The 25,691-nt window shown below is 40.4% G+C and overlaps 6 protein-coding genes across 6 annotated transcripts; 3 read left to right on the top strand and 3 right to left on the bottom strand.

Annotated features, from left to right (window-relative positions):
* Positions 1-1,625: 1,625 nt before the first annotated feature.
* On the top strand, positions 1,626-4,135 carry C922_00272 (hypothetical protein; the record flags this gene model as incomplete). The annotated part of the gene is made up of 11 exons (XM_008815889.1): positions 1,626-1,655; positions 1,811-1,852; positions 1,969-2,104; positions 2,455-2,520; positions 2,760-2,800; positions 3,001-3,122; positions 3,340-3,402; positions 3,492-3,526; positions 3,664-3,727; positions 3,882-3,946; positions 4,107-4,135. 11 exons carry the CDS (start codon positions 1,626-1,628, stop codon positions 4,133-4,135), a joined length of 693 nt encoding a protein of 230 aa, XP_008814111.1.
* A 1,782-nt stretch (positions 4,136-5,917) lies between these two features.
* Positions 5,918-9,760, top strand: C922_00271 (hypothetical protein; the record flags this gene model as incomplete). Its single annotated transcript, XM_008815888.1, has 1 exon — positions 5,918-9,760. One exon carries the CDS (start codon positions 5,918-5,920, stop codon positions 9,758-9,760), a length of 3,843 nt encoding a protein of 1,280 aa, XP_008814110.1.
* A 611-nt stretch (positions 9,761-10,371) lies between these two features.
* Positions 10,372-10,839, bottom strand: C922_00270 (hypothetical protein; the record flags this gene model as incomplete). The annotated part of the gene is made up of 1 exon (XM_008815887.1): positions 10,372-10,839. One exon carries the CDS (start codon positions 10,837-10,839, stop codon positions 10,372-10,374), a length of 468 nt encoding a protein of 155 aa, XP_008814109.1.
* Positions 10,840-12,156: 1,317 nt separating this feature from the next.
* C922_00269 (hypothetical protein) lies at positions 12,157-14,889 on the bottom strand (the record flags this gene model as incomplete). The annotated part of the gene is made up of 2 exons (XM_008815886.1): positions 12,157-14,655; positions 14,803-14,889. The coding sequence occupies 2 exons, from the start codon at positions 14,887-14,889 to the stop codon at positions 12,157-12,159; spliced, it is 2,586 nt and encodes an 861-aa protein (XP_008814108.1).
* A 1,249-nt stretch (positions 14,890-16,138) lies between these two features.
* On the bottom strand, positions 16,139-17,491 carry C922_00268 (protein phosphatase 3, regulatory subunit; the record flags this gene model as incomplete). Its single annotated transcript, XM_008815885.1, has 6 exons — positions 16,139-16,186; positions 16,325-16,405; positions 16,497-16,642; positions 16,831-16,915; positions 17,120-17,288; positions 17,457-17,491. The coding sequence occupies 6 exons, from the start codon at positions 17,489-17,491 to the stop codon at positions 16,139-16,141; spliced, it is 564 nt and encodes a 187-aa protein (XP_008814107.1).
* A 4,193-nt stretch (positions 17,492-21,684) lies between these two features.
* C922_00267 (hypothetical protein) lies at positions 21,685-24,902 on the top strand (the record flags this gene model as incomplete). The annotated part of the gene is made up of 4 exons (XM_008815884.1): positions 21,685-23,998; positions 24,171-24,275; positions 24,407-24,513; positions 24,732-24,902. 4 exons carry the CDS (start codon positions 21,685-21,687, stop codon positions 24,900-24,902), a joined length of 2,697 nt encoding a protein of 898 aa, XP_008814106.1.
* Positions 24,903-25,691: the final 789 nt, after the last annotated feature.

Raw genomic sequence — 25,691 nt, 5'->3', positions numbered from 1 at the left:
CACTTTCAAAAGCAGTGTCTATTCGTAATTTATAAGAAAAGCTGACCTATAATCTATTATTATTTACCTCCATTTGGCCGAAATAAAATACCTTACATAGAAAAATGCACCCCGTATTGCTTAAGTCCGCACATATAACAATTAGCATGTAGATTTTTACAGTAAATAATAAAGTCAACTCAGAAAAAAGGTAGCCCCAGTACATAGTAAAAAAACTGCGAATTTTTTTATGCTGATTTTTTTGCTCGATTTTCTGCCCGTTATTTATTCACTTTTTTCCTCCTAATTTTGTCGTGACTTATGCGTAAAACTTACGGCGGCTATCTGAGGAGGCAAGTGCGCTGCGGCTAATTCTGATGTATATTCATGACAATCGTATCCAACGCGCGCGATTATAATAGTTCTATTTTTTATGCGAAACGACAGTATAGTATCACGGGTTATGAGGAGAGGTTAAATACGTGCGGTCCACGGGGTTAAAAAAAGCATAGGGAGGACTTACGTGCAATGTTGCACAAACAAATTTTTGTAAGTTTATGTGCATGTACACATGTGTATACATGGGAATATTTATATGTATGTGGAGGTTTTATATAGCTACGGTGGGGATTATGCGGTGCCCCTGTTTTTGCGTTACATTTAATCTGCGACGCGATATGTAATGTATTTGTGGGGGCTGGCCTATGTTGTCTGCTGCCGATGGGTACCTGTGCGGGGGGAATCACAGGCGCTATCACGATGTAACGATAGAGATATGTGAAAAAAAAAAAATGCAATATTACGCAAAACTCGGAAAAATCCTCCAACTATTGTAACAGCTTGGGAGAGCCAAAAACTGCACGGAGGCTCCTCAAATTCCAATTCTCTGAACAACTGTTATGCAAAACCGTAATTTATACAAAATCGATATATCTTGCAAGGTAAAGAAATGTTGCTCGATATTCGGGAACGACGGGAAAGAAATCACACTTGAGAGTTGTTATGCATGGTTCATTTGTGGCATTCACTAAATTTTGTAAGTGATTAAAACCATATTTTTGGAGGTTTTACTTCTCCGAGGTTATTTTCTTAACATGCTTATAATGCAACGTGTCATATTGTGTCCCCTTTTTGCTGTGTTTTTTTTTTCCCCCGCTCAATTTTTGTTAAAAGAAAAAGAAGCGAAGATTGCGACTCCTTACATGCAGCAAATTGAAAAACCATTTGCATAAAATTGATTTTTTCCGCATGTTAAATGGGTAAGTTGGATATAGGTGCAACCTCTGTTTAGCATTTTCTCAATGCATCGTTCTTTTTTTTGTTTTTTTTTTCTTTTTAAATTCGAGTAAACCCACCGAGTGTTCATTTTGCGGAAAAAATGAATCGAACAACTTGCTGCCATTCTGCCGTGACCAGAATTATTTTCGCGAAAAATGAGAAGAAATTTCCAGATTTTCAAATAGGCGAATTTTACACCCCTTCCGAAATGAGACTGTCAAGCAGCACGACTTTCTAGCCAGTGACTTTACAACGAAGAGGAGAAGAATATAGCATCCCCCGTAAAAGCCTTTCGTGGAGGTGCGGAACTACGAAAAAGAGAATTAGCGCAAAATTGGGGCATAAGGAGAAAGCGTATTGCCACTGTAATGTTCGGGCAAGAGGATTCCTCGGGGGAGGTAAAACGCGTGAAACAAAAAAGAATAATAATAAAAGAAAGCGAAGCAGGAATGGCCAACGTTTTGCATATATTCGCATAGGTACACGTATACACTGTGTATATGTACACACATGTGAGGTGGTATAATATGATCCTCATTACCCACCCCCGCAGGCACAAAGCAAAAGCGAAGACGAATTGTCTGAGGAGGATCTAGTAAACAAGAATAAAAAAAAAATCAAATCTGTGTTACTCTCCCGATTGTATACCTTTGCACATGTGTAGAGACAAAGTGTTCTGAATTATTCCCGGCGCCTTCCCCCCCCATGTAGATCCCAAGCTTCCAGGACATCTGGGACAGCTTGGACAAATATGATGAGGAGTACACCCCCTCAAGTGAAATCCAGAAATATCACAATTCTTTGCAGAAGAGCCTGTACAACATTCTATTTTCGATTAAATATTTTCGTAAGTGTGGCAACAGGCATTAATATGCAAATTGGATTTTTCTTTTCTGTAATGCGTTAGCAATTTACACCATTTTAACCCCTTTTTAACCCCCTTTTAATCTCCGCATACCCCCTCTTTAATCGCTTTTCATACTTAAAAATCATGCCCATGTGCATATGTCCCGTTGTTCAGGGTCAGGTAAACGCGTTTTATAAATCGAGGGGAGACCAACCGTATGGGGTTCGTCCATTTGGGGGGCATCTTTTACCCAATCCTTTTTTTTTTTGATGCCATTTATCCGTATCCACTTCACTTTGTAAAGGAAGTCCTCATGACGACATTTCCTTTTTGCATTTCCGCACCTCCAGACGAGTTAAATATTGATGCCCTATTTTTGAAGCTCGTGAACAGATACGTGAAGTTTAAATTGCAGGGTAGGAAAAGATGAGGCAAATTGTTGTAAAAAAAAAAAAAAAGAAAGAGAACAGCGAAGACAAGAGAAGAATAACAAATCCCATTTTTACTCACTTTGGTAGCCCAATTTGTGTGGGAAAACGAAATACTCCGTAGTTCTGAATCCCTACCTGGTGACTCCATCTTTGTTTCCACCCCTGCTGTTAATAATATAAATCTTCATCCCTCTCATTGTCGTACGCACTCTGCAAATGTTCAGGAAATCAAACAGACGAAAAGGACATATCCAGATTAGCAAGGGTACCAATGGGGAAAAATGAAAAAAGAAAGACTACAAAAAGACTGCAAAAAGACTACAAAAAGACTACAAATAGACCTCGTCTTCTGTTCATTTATGGCTCTGTACAGCGCAGTGTACATCTGATTATTACACACTTTGACCCAATTCCCGGTGCTGCTAACTTCTGTTTTTTTTTTTATTTTTTTCCCGCCTCTCCCAGTTTCACTTAAAAAATCAGAAAGATGACGATGAGGACGAATTGGTCGTGGATGAAGAAGTGGGGGTCTTCCCTACCAAATGCCCCATATCGCAAATGCCTTTTGAAAACCCTGTGACGCAACGGTAAGAATGTGCATTTCGGAGTGTCCCTTTTTTTTATGTCCTGAAGTATACACCACAGAGTCATTATGTGTGCCACTCCTTACGAAAAATACATTTCCATTTCTAAAAGGCACTTAACAGTTCAGATCAACGGACGTAATAATGTTCTATAAAAATAATCACCGTCTTTTAATGCCAAAATTGATTGCTTCATTTTGTGTCATCACCCATGTTTTAGGTTTAGCAAAAATAGGAAGGCATGTGTTCACACATTTGAGAAAGCGTTCATACTCCGATTGATGTAAGTGGAATTTGTAGAAGTGTGGAGAAGAAAAGAAGCAGATTTTAACGCATGCCAACTGTTTTATTATTTTCATTCTTATTTTTTAGGCAAAATAAAGACACGATCGAATGCCCCATAGCAGGTTATTATATTCCTTTTCGTTTGCATATATCTGCCTGTGTCATGCTACCGCGAAGTTTCCCTTACAGAAGATTGTTTGCCTTCTTCTCCCTTTCTTTTGTGTATCCAACCCGAATGTACAAACTTCTTCCCTTTCAGCTTGCAAAAAGAAGGTCTACAAAAATAGCCTGCACCCCGATTACGAATTTCTGCATCATGCAAGGTTTGTCACAAGCGACTTGACGCGTTTGAAAATTTTGAGTTGCATCAGTTTTGTGCCATTCTTGGGGCAAACCAGCAAATGGGTTAAGATGTGCAAGCAGAAATGTGTACATGATGCATGCATATATGTGTGTATTTTTTTTTCCCCTTTGTAGGTACAAAAAATTCCGAGACAACATTGCGGAGGCCAAGGAATACTTCGTCAATCTGAGGAACGACGGTTCGGCAAAAGAAAGAAAAAATCGCGAAAAAAAAAGGGCGTTCTTCTTCTTCAGAGCGCCGGATGCACGCACGTGTATCGCATTTTATATGCAGCATTTTACGTACTCCACTTTACTTACCGCATTTTGCTCGTTTCACTTTATTATTCCCGTTTTAAGAGAGCAAAGGATTCGACTTCGTTGAGTAAGGCAAGTTCAAACCCCGGAGCAGCACAGGAGAACCTTCCTTTCCAGTTCACTTATTACAATTTTTAATTCCCACGTTGGTGGGGAATTCTTTTTATTTCATTTTTTTTTTCGGAGTGCACCACTCCTTCTTTACTTTGAGTAAATACCCCTACAGTACAACTCTTCTTTTCTCCGACGCGGTTACCCTGCTTTAACTTCGATGACCGTGTTGTTCCGCATGACGTCGCGAAGGCGCCACTAAAGTCGCATTTGTCTTTTACCACTTGAAAAACAAACAAATGTGTACAAAGGTACGTGGGGATACATATATATTTTTATTGATAGCAAAATTGCTTACATCTCTGGGGTTAAGACGATTAAGTGAACCAATGTGCACACCATGTAGCATCTTTCCTCCTCAAAAAAAAAAAAGGTTTTATATGAAGCCATCTTTTTCTTTGTGTTCCTCCCAGCCCAGCGAAATCAGAGGCATAATACCATTCCGTATTACACCTCATATATTTTGTTTGTACTCTTAGTTATGATAACAAGGGTGAGTGCTCATTTGGATGTTTAACTACGTGTTGTCGAGCTCGGCAAAGAGTTTGGGGTTGTCAATTTTTCTATTCCTTCGTTGTGTCCAAGGGGGATAGACGAAAAAGGCACTTCAAGATGGGGCCGGCATATGTATATATATATTTGTGCCCAATTCATGGTGGCAAATTTGGGGTACACACGTGGTACGTTTCTCATTTTGCTTTTCCCTTGCCCGAACGTGGAAGGGGATGGACATGTGGAGGACATTCGCCAAGTGGCACTCACCCCCCTCAATGCGATGTAAACTCAGGAAGTAGGTTTGTCGTGCCGTTTGCTCCCTTTCGTATTATAACCGCTTTGGCCGTTAGCTGGTCCGATAAGAACAGAGAGAAATTCATTTTTAAAAAACGTTTTATTACGTAAAATTGGAGAAGTAGGGAGAATAAAATAATGAGCTACTGCTTCATATGACGCATGGAGGCACTAGGCATGAATTTTTTTTTCTTTTTTTTTTTGTCAAGTATCATTATTCATTTATTCTGCATGGTTCCTTGGTTACATTCTTCAATCGGGGCGAAAACGAATGGAGAAAATTTTCCTCACCAACTTGACTCAAACAAGCGTTTCCTCAATGTACATTAGATTACCTCACACTTGCTGCACGAAAAGTATTGCGAGCCGCCTAACACCATGGCATATCTGCGCGTGAAATTTCCAAACCGTAGCACTTAAACACGAAGCAGCGAATTGGTGAAAAGAACTACCTAAAGCAAACAAAAGCTTTTTATTATTTGTTTTATTTTTTTCTATTTTTTTATTATTTTTTTTATTTTTTTGTATTTTTTTTTTTACCCTTTGCCTAACTTATACATCGTCTAAATTTGAGGAATGACAAGGAGAACGTTTTCATGAATAATTTCCAAATTTTTGAGAAAAAAAATTTCGTGGAACCAATTTCAGCAGGACGGGGCGATACACAGAATATTTTTTAAAGCATTTTTCCGAACTTCTACTTTGGCGAATATGGGACTGATGGCCTTTCCTTAGCTAGGACGGGCTCACAGTGTAGAAGGATAAGCACAAAGACCATAGGCTTAAAAGTGCGAACTGCTTTAACACCGAGCCGAACACACAATTCGCCACGTATGTATGCAGCTTCATTTGGCACGTTAGCCTTCTTAAATGCATAGTTCCTTTTGCTCTTTTCTAACACCTCCGTATCGAGTCTGCGACTCCTTAGGCCCAATTTGCGCCCCTTCCCCAAAATGAGCTGCATGAATTATGCGCGGCGTCTGTCGAAAAACGAAAACAAAGGGCCGTTGGGCGAAAAGGAATATTTTGAAGATTCTGAGGAAGAAAAAAGAAAAATAAAAACACTGATTGAAAAAATAAGAACCAGTGAACACATCGTCGTTCATGCTGGTGCCGGCATATCCACCAGCTCAGGGTTACAAGATTTTAGGGGCCCCACAGGAATATGGACAAATGAGTTCCTGAGCCAAGCGAATCACAGAAGGAAGAGGCAATTGGAGAAGCGACGCAAGGGGGGGAAGGAAGCGAGCGAGGTGAAGGTACAGGAGGCGAAGCCACATAAGGAGACCCAGGATGTAAAGACCCCTCATCCAAATGATAGCCAAAACGCGAAGGCGAAGATGATACGAAGAAGCTTACAAGAAAAATGCGAACTCTCGGATGACCCCGGCCAGCACATCTCTGTTAACAGAACGGAGGAGTCGCCATTCAATTTTGTCAAAAGAAAGAGTCCTGAGTTTTTGTACGAAGGCGACACACTCGAATCGCAGACAGGGAGAGCGGATAATTGCCAAGAGTACCGCTCAAGGGATACAAAATTAGCACATGAACAGCGTCAAGGTTATGCAGGCTTTCAAGAAAAGGAATATTTAAATGGTTACAACAGGGGAGAACATGTCGAGGCAGACAGAGGATCGATCCGTACTAAGGGGGATAACCATTCTATGAAGGAAAAACAGAAAAATGAAAATTTTGACATGACACTCCTGCACAGCAGAATGAAAAAGGAGGAACGAGAAGGGGGGGAAGAAAGCAGCCATGTGTGCGTAAAAAAAGAAAATGCATTTGGCACTTATGAGGGAGACTCCACAAGCTTCGACCCAAATGGTAGCAATAAACAGGGTGATGCACCTGGTGGAGAGGCAGCTGACGGAGATGCTATGGAGGTAACACAAAATCCCCCTTCAAACGAACACTATGTCATATTTGGAAACAGAAAAAAAAAAGTCATCGATTTGCACCTAGCCCTGCCAACCAAAACGCACATCATGATAAAGGAGCTGATGAACAGGAACATTATAAAATTTTTAATCACGCAAAATATAGATTCCCTACACTATAGGTGTGGAACTAAATTTTCGAAAATTTCAGAAATACATGGAAATATATTCATCGAAAGGTGCGATTTTTGTGGTAGAAGATATTTGAGAGATTTTGTTGTATCGACGATTAGTTTTCAACCCACGGGAGCGTTGTGTTTTTTATGTTCTTTTCCCCCGATAGGTGTATGTACAGATGTTTTATTAGACTGGAATAATGCATACGAAGATTTCTTCCACTTAAATTCTATCAGACATTCTCAGATGGCTGATTTTCACTTCTGTCTGGGGTCCAGCTTTTACATTGTCCCTGCTAGCTATTATCCATCCAAAAAAAAATTTGCAAATGAGAAGTCGTTCAGCTGCTTGATTAATTATCAGAAGTCTTCCCTGTCCAAGGAAGTTGATTTAAGTTTGCATTCTAATGTGAACAACATTTCTGATATCATCATTAAAGAATTTTCTCTAGAACCTCTCTGCATTAGAACTGCCTTGATTGTCGTGGTCAGGTGCCAAGTAATCCACTTTGATTTAATTTTCGACAAATTGATAACGGTGAATAATATCATCCAAGATAACAACTGTGTAGACTTACCCAAGGGAGAAATTTCCAGCGACTTGTCATTCCGAATTGTCAAAACGGAGGATGATTATTCAGGGGAGGGGGAAGAGTATCCCTCGGGGGAGCAAACGCACCTCAATAAGGGGGAAAAGTACTCCACTTATGATGGGATCAAGCACTTAAAGGAGGATAGAAACCCGTCCATACATTTATACACACATCGGAATGATTCTGATGTTGACCCACAAGAAATGCATAGGGACAGGAACCGATTTAGGGAACAACTCTTTTTAATCAAATGCTCGATGGTTAAAAAGGTTAGTACTAACGAACCAGTTGACGAGGCACACAAATTAGGAGTAACCCTGATAGATAAGACTAAAGGCATTTGGCTAGTAAGGACAAATTTTTCCTGTCTATTAGAAGTCGAATTATGGTACAATTCCTTCGTTTTGCTAAAATTAAATTATGATGAAAACTGCCCGTTCGTGGAACTAAATGCATGGAGTGTGAACGTGGCTTATACATATGGTGACGACATTGATGATGTGGACTATGTCAACAGGGGTGCTCCTAAAAGTAGAAATTTCGATTTGCACAAAAATAAGTATGTGGATAGCACTAGTCCGCACATGTGCAGTACCGAAAATGGTGCACACATAAAGGAAAAAGTGACAAGCGAGACTAACCATAGGGAGGGCAGCCTTTCAAATCGCTACAACGACCATAGGGGACGTCATGATGTACGGCATGATGCACGTCATGATTCACCTGATGATGCACAGCATGATGAACCTCATGATGCACGGAAGGATCCACGGCAGAATCCACGGCACTCGTTGCCCATTTCAGAAATATTGCCCGAACATGTATATGTGGGTTACAATCCAAACAATATCAAACCGCACTCTGGGGTTGAGCACCTAGCCATTTTGACCAACGCGAGCAAGCTCTCCAAGCATAGCAATTACGCGTGCTTCGAACTTCCCAACGCGCTCAAATTGCTATACAATTTGTTCTGCCTCGTAAATAAGTCGGAAAGGGCAAGGGAAACAGAAAAAGAAAGTCAGGGCGAACACGTGAAAAGGGAAGAAACACCCAATAGAGACACAATAGAGACGTTCGTAAAAAACTTGCATTCGCCAAAAAATGTCAATTTATACACAACCGATTTTATAAACTCCTTTACACAAAAGGAAAACATGGAGTATCAAAGCCATTACACCTTCAGGGAAAGGAAAAAAAGAAACTTAAGTGACTTCAATTTGTGCTCCTCCTCTGATGAAAACAAGGAAAAGAAAATGCTCGTTTTTTATAACCTATACATGAAGGAAAGAAGTGATGTTTATAATGTCGCAATTGGGATGGATAGAATCCGGAAACACTCTTTTGATTTTTTCCTACCTAGTAGTTACTCTCCAAGAAGTGCCTCAAAAGGGCACCTTCGCGATTCCCCAACAAGGAAAGAAACACGTGAAGCGAACAAATTTAATGACAATAATTCTGTAGCAAGCACCAGCAAAATTGAACGTGATCCTTTACACGAGATGCACCACTTAAAAATGGCGCCCTCACAAAATGGGAAAAATTGTGCTGAATACGAAAACGTGGATGAGGACAGCTATCGGAAAGACAGAGTCTCACTCAGTCAGGGGAGTGAACCCATCTTGAGTAATATCCCAAAAGAAAAGTTGGAAATCCCTCCGACGGAAAAGGCTACGAAGAATTATAACACTGCCGCTGAGGAACAATCAAGCAACGATTCGAATACAAATGGTTTTAAAGAGAAGTACCCCAAATCAGATAAAGCCAGCGCTAGTCACTTAGAGGAAGAGGAAAATCACGCCAGCACCACAAAAAAGAAGTCACATCATTTTAACCACCGGTCCTCGGAACTGTTGTTCTACCCAGTTATGCTTATAAATAACAAACACCAACTTGGTGAATTGGTGTCCAGAATACCCAAGTATATCAAACCCCCGAAGAGGTACACTCCCTACAGGAAGCTCAGCAGGGATAAGAAAAATTCCAATACTCTTCAGAGATGTAGAAGTGAAATTTGGCAGGGAAAATACAACGAGATGGTTTGCGATATGGAGAAAGAGCACGCTGTGGATTTTGTTCTCTTCCGGGAGATCAGCTACTTCCCTTTGTGGCTTTTGAATTATGTAAACGACTTGTTCGAGTGTTTGTGAGAGGAGGGTGCGCGCCGCAGGAGAGTAGTCTAAGTACCATCTTTTTTTTTGGCTCATTTTGTGTCTACCTTTTCTAGGTCTTTTCGTAAACCTGGGCGAACTATCCCTTTGCCCGTTTTCTCCTTTTTTGTGTTCCAAAGATACCTCCAATTCGTCAATAATTTGTGTTTGTTAAACGTCTGTCCTTGTTTGCTACCACCTTGTCGTACTATAACCGCGCTTCCCTTTGAATCCATCGCGCCCATAAAAAAAAAAAGTGTCAGGCGCAATACTGCACATGTGTTAAGTACAGCCCCGCGTTTGCGTGGGCAAAAGGAGAGCGATTTGTTCATGTGATCAGGACGTGTATCCATGGGGGAAGACTCCGATAGGCGCCCAGCACAATACTGGGCACTTTTCCGCTCATCACAAAAAAAAAAAAAAAAAAAAAGAAATACAAAATAGACATTCTGTGGTACCAAATAAGCAATCCCAGATGTGAATGGCATACACATGAGGGAAAGGTCAAGCCGCGCCCGGCGCACAATCTGGAACATGCGCGTGCAACAGGAGCGGTGACCTAGACTGTCGTAAATAGGAAGACGATTTAAAATTAAAAAAAATGAAACCCCTCAGTCGGAGTCATCCATGACGTCCAATTTGTCCATGGCATGTTGTAAAAGGTGACCATAATTCGCGTCATCTTCATTTTGATTAAAATTTAACGTCGTGTTGGAATTTTCCACGTTCCCGTCCTGCTCGTCATTTTTATTGTTATCGTTAAAGGCGTCTTCCACTCCCCGATTTTTGCCTTCATTTATTTTCCTCTTAATTAGCTCGATTATAGCTTTATCCGTTTTTTTCGACAACACATTTAATTTCTTTTGCAAATCTCTCTTCAAATCAGCATTGATATTTTTGGCATCAATTCGGTCTAGAACATTCCCTTGAAATGCATTTTTCACTTGTTCCTCAAATTCTTCAATTAATTTCGCTTCGAATTCTTCCGTATCTGGACAAGGCACGCACGATTTCTTGAGCTCCTTGTTGACGGGAATGTAGTTGTAAAATTTCAAATCCCTGTAGTCCTTCGCCCCCATTTTGCGTTCGCCCATCAGGCTGTATGCGTCAGGGTGCTGGCGTCAGCTTCTTTACGACAACGCATTTACGTCAGCGCGTTTACGTCACCACGAAGAGGTATGCCCCTCTTTTTTTCCCCCTCTTTGTAATCTCCTTCTGCGTTAACCTCACTGTCTCCGCGCTTCCCTTCCTCACTTTATCAAAAAGAGGGAATCGCCTGGCGCAAATAGGCTACATAAAATTGTTTTGCAAAAAGGTACGCTCCTCCGTATTGTTGCGAATGTACGTACTCGCAGTGGAATTTTTTATGGCTCAAGTTTCGTTTGGCATGCAATGCGTGGCAGATTCCCAAATTTAACGCTCCATTTTGGAATGTCCTCCACCTTTGCCTCGTGCTCCGTTTGAAATGGCTCTTAAGCACAAGCGGGAATTGACCGGCAAGGTATCTTTCCCGAGCTTTATTAATTCCACGTTCTTACATAAAAATTAAGTGAAGGCAATTTTTATGCCCCCTTTTTGTGCGAACCGTAATTGTTGACGCAACATGGGGTTCCAAATTTGTTCACTAAGTGCGCTCTTTTCAGAATAATGCGCTTAAAAGGGAGAAATAGAGAACCGCAATTGGGGTCCTCCCTCTCCGTGAGATTATTTGTACGTGCGCTTAGATAGATACTCACTTCTTCGCTCGTAAATGTGGCCAATCTCGCTCACAAGAGATGGTAGAATTCGAACAGGGTGAACGCGGCCAACGCGACGAACGCGACTGAATTGAGGAAAAGATCAAATGCGCAACAAAAGGGGGCAACGGAGACATATAGGCAGCCCTGTGCGCTGAGTTAGGCATAAAGTAAATATGCCCCTCTGACGGTACTCCCCATAAACGGCTTTCTTCTTAAAGCCAAAGTGTGCTTCCTTCATGCTAAACGTTTCACCTGTTGTGCATTAATTCGAGAAAAAAAGAGACATTATGTAAATGCACGCCAGCACAATTTTCACTGCGAAATGGGGTAGGAAACCACCGTGGAAGAAACACCCTTGCGTAGACTGCTCATGCGAATGGGGACGTTTTCGGACAAATTAATGCTTCTCACCAGTCGCCTGCGCGAGCATCCCCCTCCAGTGGGTAACAGCAAAAATGCTGTGAAAAAGAAAAAGTTAACAGTCATGCCACGCTGAGGAAGAAGTTATTCATATGGGTGGAACAAAAGACAAATCGCTATTTTAGCAATTTGCAACAGGGTGCAAACAAAAAGGCCAAAGGAAGGGGCAAAAGAACAAAACAAAAAAAAAAAAAAAAACAAGCTCCTTTTTCACGGCACCCAACGTGTTATGCCAAATCACTTGTGAAGGAACAGAAGCTGCACGGACTGTATTACGGTGTTCGTGTCAGTGGAGATCTTCAGTGTTTTACTGTCTGAGATGCTAATATCAAAGGTAACTTTGGTGTACTGCCCAGGCTTTAAAAACATGTTACTTATGTAAACCTCTCCATTAACTGTAATGGAATTTAGTTCTTGTCTACCGCTTGGAGATCCTATTTCGATGGCCACGTAGTATGTTCCTTGGTGCATTAAATCAATTGACCACGTATTAGAAGTATCACAAGCGTCGCTGATATTTTTGCATTCTAAAGGAAGGAAAGAAATTCCCGCATGTGAGGGATCCTTATCCAAATTTTCTGAGTCTACTGGGGTGGGTAATTTCTCCCAGCCATATTTGAAGAATCCATGCTGATCCTTTTTCAGTCCATTATCAATTAGCCAATTTAACGGTTTGGATGACGTGCTATCATTTTTGGTGGTAAAAAATACGTTAATTTCGTTCTGATTTTTCTGTTCATTTGGTTGCTCATTTTTCGGGTCTATGCAAGGGATACCATAGAAGGCAACGTTTCCACCACTCTGGCGTTTGGGATCGCTCACTTTGGATATGACCACCTTGGCGCTTTTCGCCTTTATTGGGGTGCTCAGCTTGTAGTGATGGTGTCCCGGGGAGATGGCAAAAACTTCAGGTATTTTAACATTTGGAAAATACAGAGTCAGTTCTGTAATCGCGTTCTCCAGAGAGGACAGAGTTCTAAAAGTGAAGGAGTGTATGTCTATCTCGTATTTGAAGTTCACACTTAGGTACTGCCCTAGTGATTTATCAGATGCCGTTTTCCACGTTTCGTATTCGTTGTCCTGATTATTTCCACTGAACCCAGAATTGCAATCAAATTTGGGGGACTCATAGGATGAGGCATAACAAGAATTAAAGTGTCCCGAATTTGTGAGTGAAACTGTCTGGACATATCCCATACAACTATTGGAGGAGTGCAATTCACGTGGCTCCAAAAATATTAGAAAGGGAGTTGGTTTGATCAAATTTATCAGCACATCTCCGCTGGAATATTCAGAAGAGTAAATATTATATGTGGTCTGCTCCGAAGCATTCGTCGCATTTTCTTCCTCCACTTGATAAATTGACAAAGTCTCCTTCGTTGTTTCAAATGTTCTCTTCGTTACATCGTTCAGTGGGATTTCCTTCACTTCCTTTGGTATGGCTACAAAGACCACGCTATGCGTGTTGACCCTAAAATGTACGCTGCTTCCACTATGATTGTACAGAGTAGAACGTATGCACTTGGATTTTTCAAAAATGGCTGGAATGTCGGCTACTACGAATTTTGTCGTGTCCATAAAGGCTTGCACTCCATTCTGTAGAAATATAATTTCGTATTCTTCCCCCCTCAGCTCACTAATTCGTAATGGGGTTGTCACATTTCCCTGGAAAAAATAATTACTTGGAATGATTTCCTCCACTATGTGATCGGATTTCCAGGAGAGCATTATATGGACCATGTCGGGGTGTTCATATTTGACAGTACTGAGGTGGAAATATTCTATGCGGAATTTATATTTCTTTCCTCCAAGTAAGCCCAACTTTTCAGAGCTGACCTTATGCACCTTGGCATTTATTTTATCTATGGGAAGCATAGATATGGGTCTCACTTCTTCTGAATCCTCTTCCTTAGGATAAGGCATGCTATCTACAAGGATGGGGGAGTCGTCTAAAAATAGCCTCACCCCACAGTCATGTTCCACGCTAATGATATAATTCCCCGTTTGGGGAATTTTTAAATATCCATCCCACCTTACAGAAAAATGCTGATACGGAATATTCTCTACTGGGATACCAGTGTCCCACACAAAATTTATATACTTGTCACTTTGAATGGAGACAGGGTACCCTGAGAAATAGGCATTATCGTAATAGCTTCCAATTAATCCATCTGCTTTCTCTTCAATACTGTAGGCTTTTAATATTGAACAATTCCTTTTGTCCTCCAGGAAAGATTTCCTATTTTTCTCTACCTCATCTGCTAGTTCATACATTTTTGTTTCAGATTCACTCATGGACGATGCCTGAAGCAACAATTTGTTTATGTTTCTGCTGGAGTTTTTAGCTATGTCGTTAATTTCTTCAATTTTTTTCTTCAACATTTCGGATGTGCTTCCACATATTCCTTCGTACTTCTCATATATACCTTCCAACTTGTTTTTCTCCATTTCCAGTTTTGTGACAGCACTGTTCAGTTCATTAGACTTTGCTAAATAGAATGTCCTAGCTTTGGACCTCACAACATCGTAGTTTATTACTCCTTTGCAGTAATCCCAGTCTCTGTTCCCCTTCCCTACTAGCTGCACTTCCACGTAACACCATTCTCTGCCCGTTATTCCGTTTGGATCCGTTGCCTTCGTGCAATCCGTGTACGTCTGATCGTCTTGCACAAACGCCGCGGCGCACAGACGCCCGTCGACTGTTTTTCTGTGCTGCTGGCGGTACTCCGTCAGTTTCTGCGAAGTGTGTATAGGGGGGTGTAGCAGTACGCAGAAATGTATATACGTAGGTGTGTGTTGGATTGTTGAAGGGCCACCATTCCGCAGGCGGATTCACAGAACTATACAAACTCTTTCGCGCTGACATCTTGCCTCTCATGGCACCTTCAAATTCTCCTTGTCATAGTTCTGTGAGTAGCACTGGCCTAGGAGAAGTGCCAAAGTGAGCAGCGCGAAGTGAAAAAATTCCATGCTGTCCCCTGTGTTTTTTTCAAATTTTGCACAACGAAATAATTGGAAAACTCCTCGGCAAAATTCTCAGGAAAGTTGTTGTCAAAAGTGGGCAGCCAAATGGGCTCCCTACAACACGCGGGAAAAGTAAATTATTATTTTGTCAGATAAATGCCGCAATGTGTGAGCTGAAGCGGCAAATTCAAGTTGCAGAATGCGGGGTGCTAACAACAAAAGTGAGACATTCCTACAAACACATGTAGGTGTAGGCTTGTATTCATGTATATATAGACATATGACTAACGAATAATCTATACAACAACGTCGGAGCTAAATAACGGGTGATCTTACACTGATTTGCAAAAAAGAGATTAGTCATTCGAGCGAAGAATGGGGATGTTATGGCCTTTTCTGCGTATGGCACTTTTTTTTTTTCAGACTGGATCAAATGGCAATCGGTCAGGAGTTTTTTTTTTTTTTTTCTTTTTGCACACTTTTCAAAAACATAGCAATTGCGCGCAAAGGAGGGTGTTGATATTTGTGCAAACCCGCAGTGTGTAACCTCCATAGACCGTTCTCTTCTTATGCCTATGTTCATATGTGTAATCAGATATGACTGAGAGGACTTTCCCGCCTTTTATTCACCCACATGGAGATAACCAGTTGGTTTTACCAACGCGTAGTTGTAACGCGAAATGGAGTAGCTTCCAAATGGAATGTCCACATCGGGGAATAAATAACTGACAAAGGTTCAGAGAAGACAAAAGAAACGTCCGAAACGCGCACTCTGGCAAATTTCGAGCAAACATTTGTGGCACTACTCAACAACGACGTCAGTAGGAATTATTCACATATCTACAGATAGCCCAACCGATGACCTTGAAAACAGCGTGCTTGCTGCCACACGCGCAACTTCTCCACATGAACATTTCTAATTTTTAATTGTTTTGGCTTTGTCTAAATTTGTGTGCACTTAAAAATGGTAAAACGAAATGGCGCATTCAAAAAAGAAAAAAAAAAGGAAAAACAAACAAATGGTTATTAATAAAAATTTATATTGCAAAGGTTAAATAAAAAAATAAAAAAAAAAACGTAGAAAAGGGGTGACATTATACACACATAAATATGTATGCACAGTAGTGTGGTTACCCAGATGGGCAGGTAAGTCAATACGTGGCTAAATAAAAGGGGTAGATAAACAGACGGGGGGAGAAACATGCGCAAATAAGTATACACATTTGTCGGTGCACAGATCGGCTAGATTTACAACCTACAGGTCTATCTTCAACTTATTTCCAACGTCCATGTGGGATATCATCTGCAGGGAGGGGTAACAGGAAGGCTATGTGGTGAAGACAAATATATACGTCCACCTATTTATCGCTAAAAAAAAACAACATCGTCGTGCTCGTAAATCCATCAGAGTGTAAAAGTGCATCTCAACAATGAGGCGTACATCTTTAAATTCTTCGAAGGAAATCATCCCATCTCCATCCTTGTCGGCCTGTAGAATGGTTCGGTCGACTAGCTGCTGCAACTGCGGGAAGGGAAGAGAACAACACTGAATAATCTACGAGATACCAACCAAGGGAAGGCGAAAATTTCAAAAGATGGATAGCCAATTTTACCTGTATATCATTTAAGTTATTCCCCACCATCATCTTCATAACGGTAAACAACTCCCCGTTGGATATCATTCCATCCTTATTTATGTCGTAGATATCGAAGGCAAACTTTTTCTTCTGGAAGTCATCTGTGCTCGAGGCTAGCTTGGCTAGAACAAGGGGAAAAAAGAGGTGAATAAAGGGGTAAAAAAAAAAACGGATACGTAAAAGGGTGTACAAAATGGCTGTGTCAGTGGATCAGACCAAATTAAAGAGACGCCGATGCGCTCCATTCAGCTTCACACTGCATGATAATTAAGCTTCACAAAAAGGACCCCCCTTATCGCCCATATTTTACTTATGCCAACTAAGAATTCCACAAAAGAAACTTTTCCATCCGAGTTGGAATCAAAGATTGATATGACTCTTTTGACTAGTGGATTCTAAAAGGTATGAACAAGTTGTCATTAATTAGTAGACACATGTGAGGGGGAAAAAATGCTGAGCTGCTACGGATAGGATCGTTTAGTGTCCACCTAGGACCACCTCCGTGCAGCGCGAAGTAGCGAAAAACGGTTTTATAAAAGGAAAATAATAATGAAATCGCTCCTTTTTCAATTTCATAAATGGCTTTTTTTTTATTTTACGTCGCTTATTTCAGGAACGTCGAATAATTCATTTGGATCTAGTTGTCCATTTTTATTTGTGTCAAGTTCAACAAATCTTTTGTACATTCTTTTTATATCCACTTCGCTAAAATTAGCTGCTTGTAACAAATCCTTTTGGTCTTTCTCTGATAATATCCCTTGTGTGTTTCTGCGTGGGAGTGGTAACAACGGAGCGCATAAAAAAAAGGGATGTATATTACATGTTCTGATATATTTGCATTTTTTTTCTACACAAATGTATGTACTCATAAATATCACGCAGCATATGCAACTTCTATTTTGCGATAATGCACATTGAGTCTATCAAAGGGCGCACATCAACGTGCGGATCGTGTGTTTCCATTCGACCATTTTCGCCTACCCCATTTTTCCTCTTCTACGAATTCATAGCACAAAATGGAAGGGAGTTACACCAGCAGAAACCAAAACGTTCCTTGCTTTTTGCTTATCTTGGTGGTTATGAAAAATGCGTGCGGGGAAAGGACACACGTGTGTACTCATATATATCTGTATGTATGTACGCATGTGCCTAAGCGTACTGGCATGCCCCACCTCTGTCCAAAAAAACTGCTAAGAGAGCGTCACAAAAGTGTAAATGTAAGCATAAACATTCTCGTTATTTTCTCCCTATAATTATGCGCAAAAGGTCTTTATAAATAAGTCACAAAGGAGATGTTCCTTCTTCCACTATGCTTTGTACATTTGCTCATGCGTTTTTTTTTTTTTTCCTTTTTTTTTAACTCATTTATTTTTTTTTTTACCCCTTTTTTTGTCGTTATAATTTACAAAGCAAAAATGGCTGAAAATGTATATAAATGTACACAAATATAAGTACAGAAGTGGCCTTAGGGGCAAAGCACAAGCATTAGCTCAATTTGGAAACAATTAATAATTTTACAAACACACATCTTACATACGTTAACAGGAGCGGACATATGTAATGTACAGCAGGTATCTTCCTCACTGAATAAAATAGACTTATCGCATTTTTACAAAAGTGGAAATAATGCTGTAATTTTTAAAGGCTGCTAAGAATTTTGCTCCCCCCGAAATTCCCCTACTTTTAACAAAAATGTGTCATTTGCGATCACAGGCTGGAAAATAAAAATGTCGGGGAGGGGGATGTGTATCGCTTTGGGAATAGCATATGCGCGTCGAGGTAATTCTGTCGGAGACGTTTAAACAAAGGGCAAGAAGAAGGCAATAAAGCCCAAATGCAATGCCATTAAATCCGGAGTGTGCGCCAATAAAACCGCGACACAAAACCAGCCAAAGCGCAACAGAGTGCCAAATACCCTAACTTGATAGCACGGAGGTGTAGTAAAAATAGCCACTATAAAGCTGGAAGACCTATTTATGACTTTTGCGCAGAATGGGCACGTTCGCTGAAAATGTTACTGCCCGTTCATGCACACTCAGAACGAAGGAGGGGAAATGGGGAAATTTATTAAAGGGATGAAATTAAACACAGGGTAAAGTCAGGAGCCAAACGTAGAAAAATGTCTGTCGAGTAAGCGTTCTCAAATGTGTAGTGGTTAATCACGCGAAAGCACGCGGAAGCTAAACGCGTCAACAGGAGAAGCAATTTCCCACACAAAAAGGGGGAAGAAATTAACACGAAAAGGCGAAGCTATGCACAATTAAAAGGAAAAAAAAAGGATGAATATTGAGAGTCATTTTATTTTCGCTAAAAATTATATGACAAGAGAAAAACAATATAACACTATCCCGCACATAGGAAAGCAAAATCTTCAAATCGTTTAATTTGTAGACTTCATTTTGTCATGAAAAACATGTACCGATAAAATGAACACGTCTGTGTGTAAATATATATACATACACCTACGTGCCTCTGTACCTGGCTCACATAAGCTTCATGTACGCCGCTGCATATGCGCTTTTGCTCAGTAAAAATAAAAGTGCAAATGGGCATATTGAACCAGGAGCCACTTTCGCCAACATGCTGGTCATAAGACAATACCATCAGACAATTTAAATGTTCTTCGAAATGTGAATTATCATTGCCACACTACTACACATTGTGAGAAGGGGTATATAAATATGCATACACAGGTGTGCTCATGCACAAAAGGGTTAACAAAACATTCCCAAATACACACACAGTTGTACAAAATTCGTCCATAGAGTTACTCATGTGAAAGCTTCCAAATGAGGTATGCTTTTACGGGAAAATGGAACATTGGGCCATCACCCCTTTTTTCTGTTACTTATAAATTTGCCATGTTTACACTGTAAAATTGTCTAATAATTCATCCCGTAGCAAGTAAGCAAAATGTAGGAAAAGGCATATGCATATATATTTAATATCTACACATTTAACGTGTTAAAGGGGAGAGATGACATTAAAATGTGTTCCTTTTCATATTCTGTCATTTTGAAAAAAAAAAAAAGTATTTTAAAAAATATCATAGAAGATGGGAATTTGTTTTGGCCCCTCTCCCATTTCCGCTTTTTCCAATGCTGTCATGAATTAGCAAATTAAGGTTAAAGAGGGAGAAGTCTTTTTTTTTATTTTAAAATATGGACTTTAACACAATTTGTAACTGCTGAATAATTTGCTCATTGGGAGCAACGGGAATAAATCAGTTACCTTTTTACTTTTTTACGGTTAGCCACATAGAGACAGTTTGCGCGACGCTCAATCTCCAAATTTTCCGAAAAATGATTGCTGCTTCTTTACGTGTGCAAAGGGGAACGCGGCCTGCTTGGCTCTCCGATTAACCAGATTATCCGCCTGGGGTTCACGTAAAATGGAACTTTCCCCGAGCAGTGAAATAGCGCATGTCGCACGCGAGGATTTTACTAAAAGTTACATACATAGGGATGCAAATTTTAATATTTTGACAGAATCTCTGTGGGCTCAAATACTTCTGCTTTTCGCTTGTCTCCAACATTACACCAACACTTGTTTAGCGAATGAGCTAAACACATTGGTCACCTCCCTCGTAGAAATGCACACGTGTATATATACATACACAGCCGTATTGACCTTTAGCCAAACTGTCTATGCGTTTTTTTTCATTTTTCACAAAAAAAACATTTTCGGGGAAATGGTATTCCCCCCGTTGTTCTCTTAAGCAGCACAACTCCTAACCTACACGAGATATTCAAACATTCCCTATTTCTTGATCTCATCCGAAGCCAAGTTTTCCACCCTCAGTGCATTGCATAAAAAAAAAAAAAAGGGACAAAAATGCAACATACACGCATTATTGTAGCCATTTCGGTGGGCATGTATATGCTCTCACTCACGCATACATTTCACTGTAGACGCTTTCTTTTAAGTGCCCGATCGGTGTCCTTATTGGTACAATTCTTTTGCGCGTTGCCTTTTCGGAAAAAAGCACGAAAATACGTTAAGCGGCGAAGGTTGATGTGCTCCTTCCCCACGTGGTGTATATTTAAAGAAAAAAAAAAAAAACGAACAAATAGGTGAATAAAATTTTCCCACTCAGTGTAGCCTTCGCCTGAACAAAATATAACCCCCCTAGATGGATAAATAAAATTTACAATTCTCTTTTCCCCCCCCTTTCAACACTGATTTTGTTCAGCACTTAGTGGCATTTTTAACGATTGCCCTGTGATTGCTATGAGGACATTGAGCACACGCGTCCGTTCCTGTGTACAAATGCACGGGTGTTCCGCCATACATACGTACATAGGGGCATATGCGTAATTATACATTTGTGTTATGCATACCACTTTTATGTATAGCTTGTTAGGTAAAAATTTCTTTGAGGCTGCAGCAGTAGAAGCATTTTTATTTCACACTCGCGTCGGATTTTTTGTTCTCACCTTTTTTCGCCTAAACAAGCAACTACACAGATATGTCCCATTTCTGTGTATACGTATGATATGCTGTATTGTAAAATAAAAAAAAAAAAAAAAAAAAGAGGCAGTGTTTTGTGCCATATATAAAACGATATTTTAAAAATTAACTCAGTATTGTGAAACTCTTTTTTTTTTTCTTCTTTTACATTCACAGGAAGAAATAAAAAAGCGTAGATTTAATTTTATTTCATAGTTTTCCCCCCTTTTTTTATGTTAATGTTTCAAATTAAGAGAAATGTTTAAGGCTTGTGCGTGTACGTGAGGTCATACGTCCGTATGTATACTTGAACACTCGTATGCATACGTGTAAGAGTATATGCTAACGCGCCTCCGTTTTTCGCACCGAACCTCCGTGCCCTGTACGCCAACTGGATAAAGGGGTTACCGATTAAGGGTTAAGCGGCAAAGGGCTGAGAACAACGGGCTAAGCATTAGAGGCTGAGCATTAACGGCTTGGCGATAACGGCTAAGCAATAACGGCTAAGCAATAACAGTGTAAACACTGAACGGGCTAAGCCGAACGACAGAAAGCAACTTGGTCATCACACGCAAAACGACGCAATGCGCATATGTGAACTCGAGGAAGCAGGCTAAACACATACTGCTCGCTTGTCAGAACAGCACCATTTCCCCGTCGCGCGCCGCCCGCTGCGCCCTCCAAACGCGTTCCTACCCGCTCACACAACTTAAGGATGAAAAAGAAGGTAGAAACGAAACTTCCACGATTTAAGTGTCACCACCACTCAGATGAAAGAACAATTCGAACCGGTCCTTTCAACCGTGCAGATAGAAATAAAGAGAGAGATAAAAGTAAGCATGTCAGGAGAGCTCTGCTTTTCACCTTTTTATTCCTTTTTTTTTCATTAACCAATTTTGCACAATGCCAAGTGACCAAAAAGAAAGTCTCCGTGAGTGAAATCAATTTCGACAGTGCCGTGGAGGATGTCCAATGGTGTGGCAACAATCACATGACTGTTCTGGTCAAAACAGTCAAGGGTAGACTGTACAGAAGTTCGGATGGAGGGAAAATTTGGACCAACATTACGAGCAGTTTGTCCGAGAATCCAAGTAATAAAAATGAACCAGGAAATCATACAAATGAGGTGACCACCGTAGACCTCATCATGGTGAACCCTGTAAATAAAAATATAATTCTAATTGTTGGTAACCAAAAAAATCATTTCATCTCGGAAGATTCCGGAGAAACATTTCGATTAATAAATTATAAAAATAAAATAAACTTTTGGCAATTCCATAGTACCAAGACACACTGGGCATTGGTGTCCTCTTGGACCTCAGCTTGTTACTCTACGAATGAAAAAAGCGCAGAGTGTATGCAAACCTTATCAGTCACAAAAGATCTAGGGAGAACCTTCCAGCTTATAGATATTTATGTGGTTCAGTTTAATTGGGGAGATAAAGACACCCATTCAGAAGACACCGTTTATTACACGCGACATAAAAACCGAAATGGACACCAACAGAGATTCAGTGGATGGTCAAAAGATGTCGATTTTGTAAGAACAGACAATTTTGGAAAAAACGTAGATGTGTTAATCAAACAGGGAAATAAATTTTTAATTTCCAATGGGTATATATTTGTGGCTAGACTGAATGATGTGATTAAGCAAACGGTAAATATGATGGTTTCAACAGATGGAGGGAAAACTTTTAATAAAGCTAACTTGCCAGAAAATATACATGAAAAATCCTACACTGTTTTAGACACCTCCGAAGGTGCTATCATGCTGCACGTAAATCATGGAACATCATCAGATAGAATGAACACAGGAAATGTATATATATCGGATGCATCTGGACTGAATTATAGTCTTTCGCTTCCAAACAATATTCGAACCTCATCAGGGGAATGTGAATTTGACCGAATACTAAGTTTGGACGGAGTGTACATTGCCAATTTTCTCGATGAAAATGATGATATAAAAGATGAAGATCTGCGATTTCATAATTTTAAGGCACAGCTGGAAGAAGACATTAATCCATTTCAGACAAACACGGAGAAGAGAAAAAAACAGGCAGCCAAGGGAAAAAACGAGGACCTCGTGAGGACAGTAATTTCGTTTAATAAAGGTGGTCACTGGTCCTATTTGAAAGCACCCAAAGTTGATAGTAGGGGAAATAAATATGACTGTGGAGATAACTGCTTCTTACACTTACATGGCATTACGAACTATCATCAGTATGCCCCTTTTTACTCCATCGAAAATGCCGTTGGAATAATTATGGGGACTGGTAACGTAGGTAGCCATTTAAGGTACGAAAGTGATGAGGTCAATACTTTCCTGTCAAGAGATGGGGGAGTGACCTGGATGGAAGCACATAAAGGGCCATATATTTACGAATATGGAGACCATGGTGGGTTGATAGTCATGGCTGATGACTTGCGTAAAACTAATCAAATTGTTTTCAGTTGGAATGAAGGACAGAGTTGGTTCGATTTCGAATTAGGACAATTTTCAATCGACGTTGATAACATTGTAGCGGAGCCCAATTCTTCTTCAGTTGAATTTTTAGTATATGGAACAAGAAACGATGTCGGGGTGCTTTACCATTTAGATTTTAATGCACTCGGTCAACCTCTATGTAAAGGGTTATGGGCAGCTGACTCAGTTTCTTCAGACTATGAAACGTGGTCACCTACTAGTGGATCCTTTTCGGAAAAATGTATATTAGGAAGAAAAATTACCTATACGAGAAGGAAACAAACATCTGAATGTTTTAATGGAAAAGACTTAAAAAGAACTGTTGATAAAAAGTCCTGTGAATGTACACCAGAAGATTACGAATGTGAAACTGGCTTTACAAGAAAAGTGGGAAGTTACGAGTGTAAGCCGAACGACCCCACGCTGACCATCGAAGGATGTACTAGCAGTTCTTATTTTTACGCAAATGCGTATAGAAAGGTGCCAGGGGATATATGCGTTAATGGTTGGGTCCCCGAGAAGGTTCCCGTGCCTTGTCCCGCGCACGCGCCATTTAACAGGAGTAAGTGCACAATGATGGAGGGGATCTTTTGCACACCCTTTCTTCCTGTGTTGCTACATCGAATGACGTGCCTTCTTTGTCAGCACCGTAGGTGTAAAAGTGCCCATATAGGTTCTGCTCCATGGGTGGTTCCTCTATCCCATTTCACCGCATTCTTTTTTTTTCCCTGCAGGCGCCAAGTCCATCCTCTTCATACTTTTCATTTTGGGCTTCATCATGCTCATAGTGACGTACCTCTGCCGAAACCCCAAATTTAAGCACCTCTTTTATAACTATGGTAATTAAGGAATGAGCGCGCTGAGGACAGTTTTGTCAACCTCGGCATTCGCACACTTTGCTAATATTTTTGAGAATATTTTTCCTGATTTGTTGTGCACTTGCTTTATGGCACCCCCTCCCCTCGTGCAGGCTTCGACACCTTCGAGCATGTCAAGTACTCTGTCATTAAGACGAAAAGAGGAAACGTAAGCACCAACGTGTTTGAGCCGGAAATGGAGTTCATAGATGCGGAACAGGTAGGAATCGGCAACTGAGTGGCATTCGCCACTGCGATGCTTATACCTGCTCGATTTGTTCTGCCATGATGAACGCGCTGCACACAGGCCGCAAGTCCATTCCTCATGGACGCCGCATATGGGGACAGAGCCCCACTAAGCACCGCACACTTCAATGTTGAAACTATGAATGTAATGTTACTGATCGTCTTTCCCCCCTTTTAAAACAACATTTACAGGACGACAATGAGGAAGATGTACCAACACTTTTGTCATATTCCAGTGACAGGAACAGAACACGAAACAGTGATTTTCAGTTAACGAGGAATCGTTCGAACCAGAATAATTATTTAACATCAAGAAATGTTTCCCCCCCGAAAAAGTACCCAGAAAATATTGAGCTCTTATGAGGAAATTCTTCATGATCTTATAGTAGACGAAGCGGAGGAGGTGCTGTGGCGTGAGTTCTGTTGTATATTTCGGAGTGTGGGCGTTTGCGGGAGCTTATTCTGTGCACGTGTAGACTTGTCTGCGCATACGCGCGAGAGCCCACGTGCGGGTATATGCGTGTCGTTTTTAAGGATGCCAAGCTGCCCCGTATGCAAAAAATGCACAAACGGTGACAGTGACTTTGGCGGCCATAGTTACAGTGACGGTGATAATAATGGTAAAGGAAGAGGAACTGTACAGTAATTAATTTTTAATGCGTGTTCTCACCATTCCTATTTTTATTGTTATTACTATTGTTATTCCTATTGTTATTGTAATTGCTACCACTGTGCTGCCATTATTGCTTCTCTTAATATTATTAGTGTATTATTACCTTTTTTATGTGTTAGTAACACCTCTTTTAATGGTTCCCATAATGTGTGTCTTCCCTTTCCTTAATTCCCTCTCCAACGCCCTCTGCGTTTCCCTTTCGCCCTCACCTACGTGTTAAAACCAATCATTAACAACATTGTTTTTTTTTTTTCTTTTTTTTTTTTTTCTTAGCATGATATTATTAATGGTGAATGCTTTGCCATACTCAATGAATATTCGTTTTTTATTCATTTATTGTCTATGTAGGTTACTCTCTTTTTTTTCAATTTATACAATGTGGAAAAGAAGTTGTTTTTGAGTAATAGTTTTACTGCAAAATGGTTATCCTTTGTGCACTGATGCTGCGCATACGTCCGCGCGTATACATGTATTTCTGT

This window comes from Plasmodium inui (assembly GCF_000524495.1).
Source record: "Plasmodium inui San Antonio 1 unplaced genomic scaffold supercont1.1, whole genome shotgun sequence".
Classification (NCBI taxonomy): Eukaryota; Apicomplexa; class Aconoidasida; order Haemosporida; family Plasmodiidae; genus Plasmodium; species Plasmodium inui.
The sequence above is the reverse complement of the archived record's forward strand: the minus strand, read 5'-3'. Positions and strand labels throughout refer to the sequence as shown.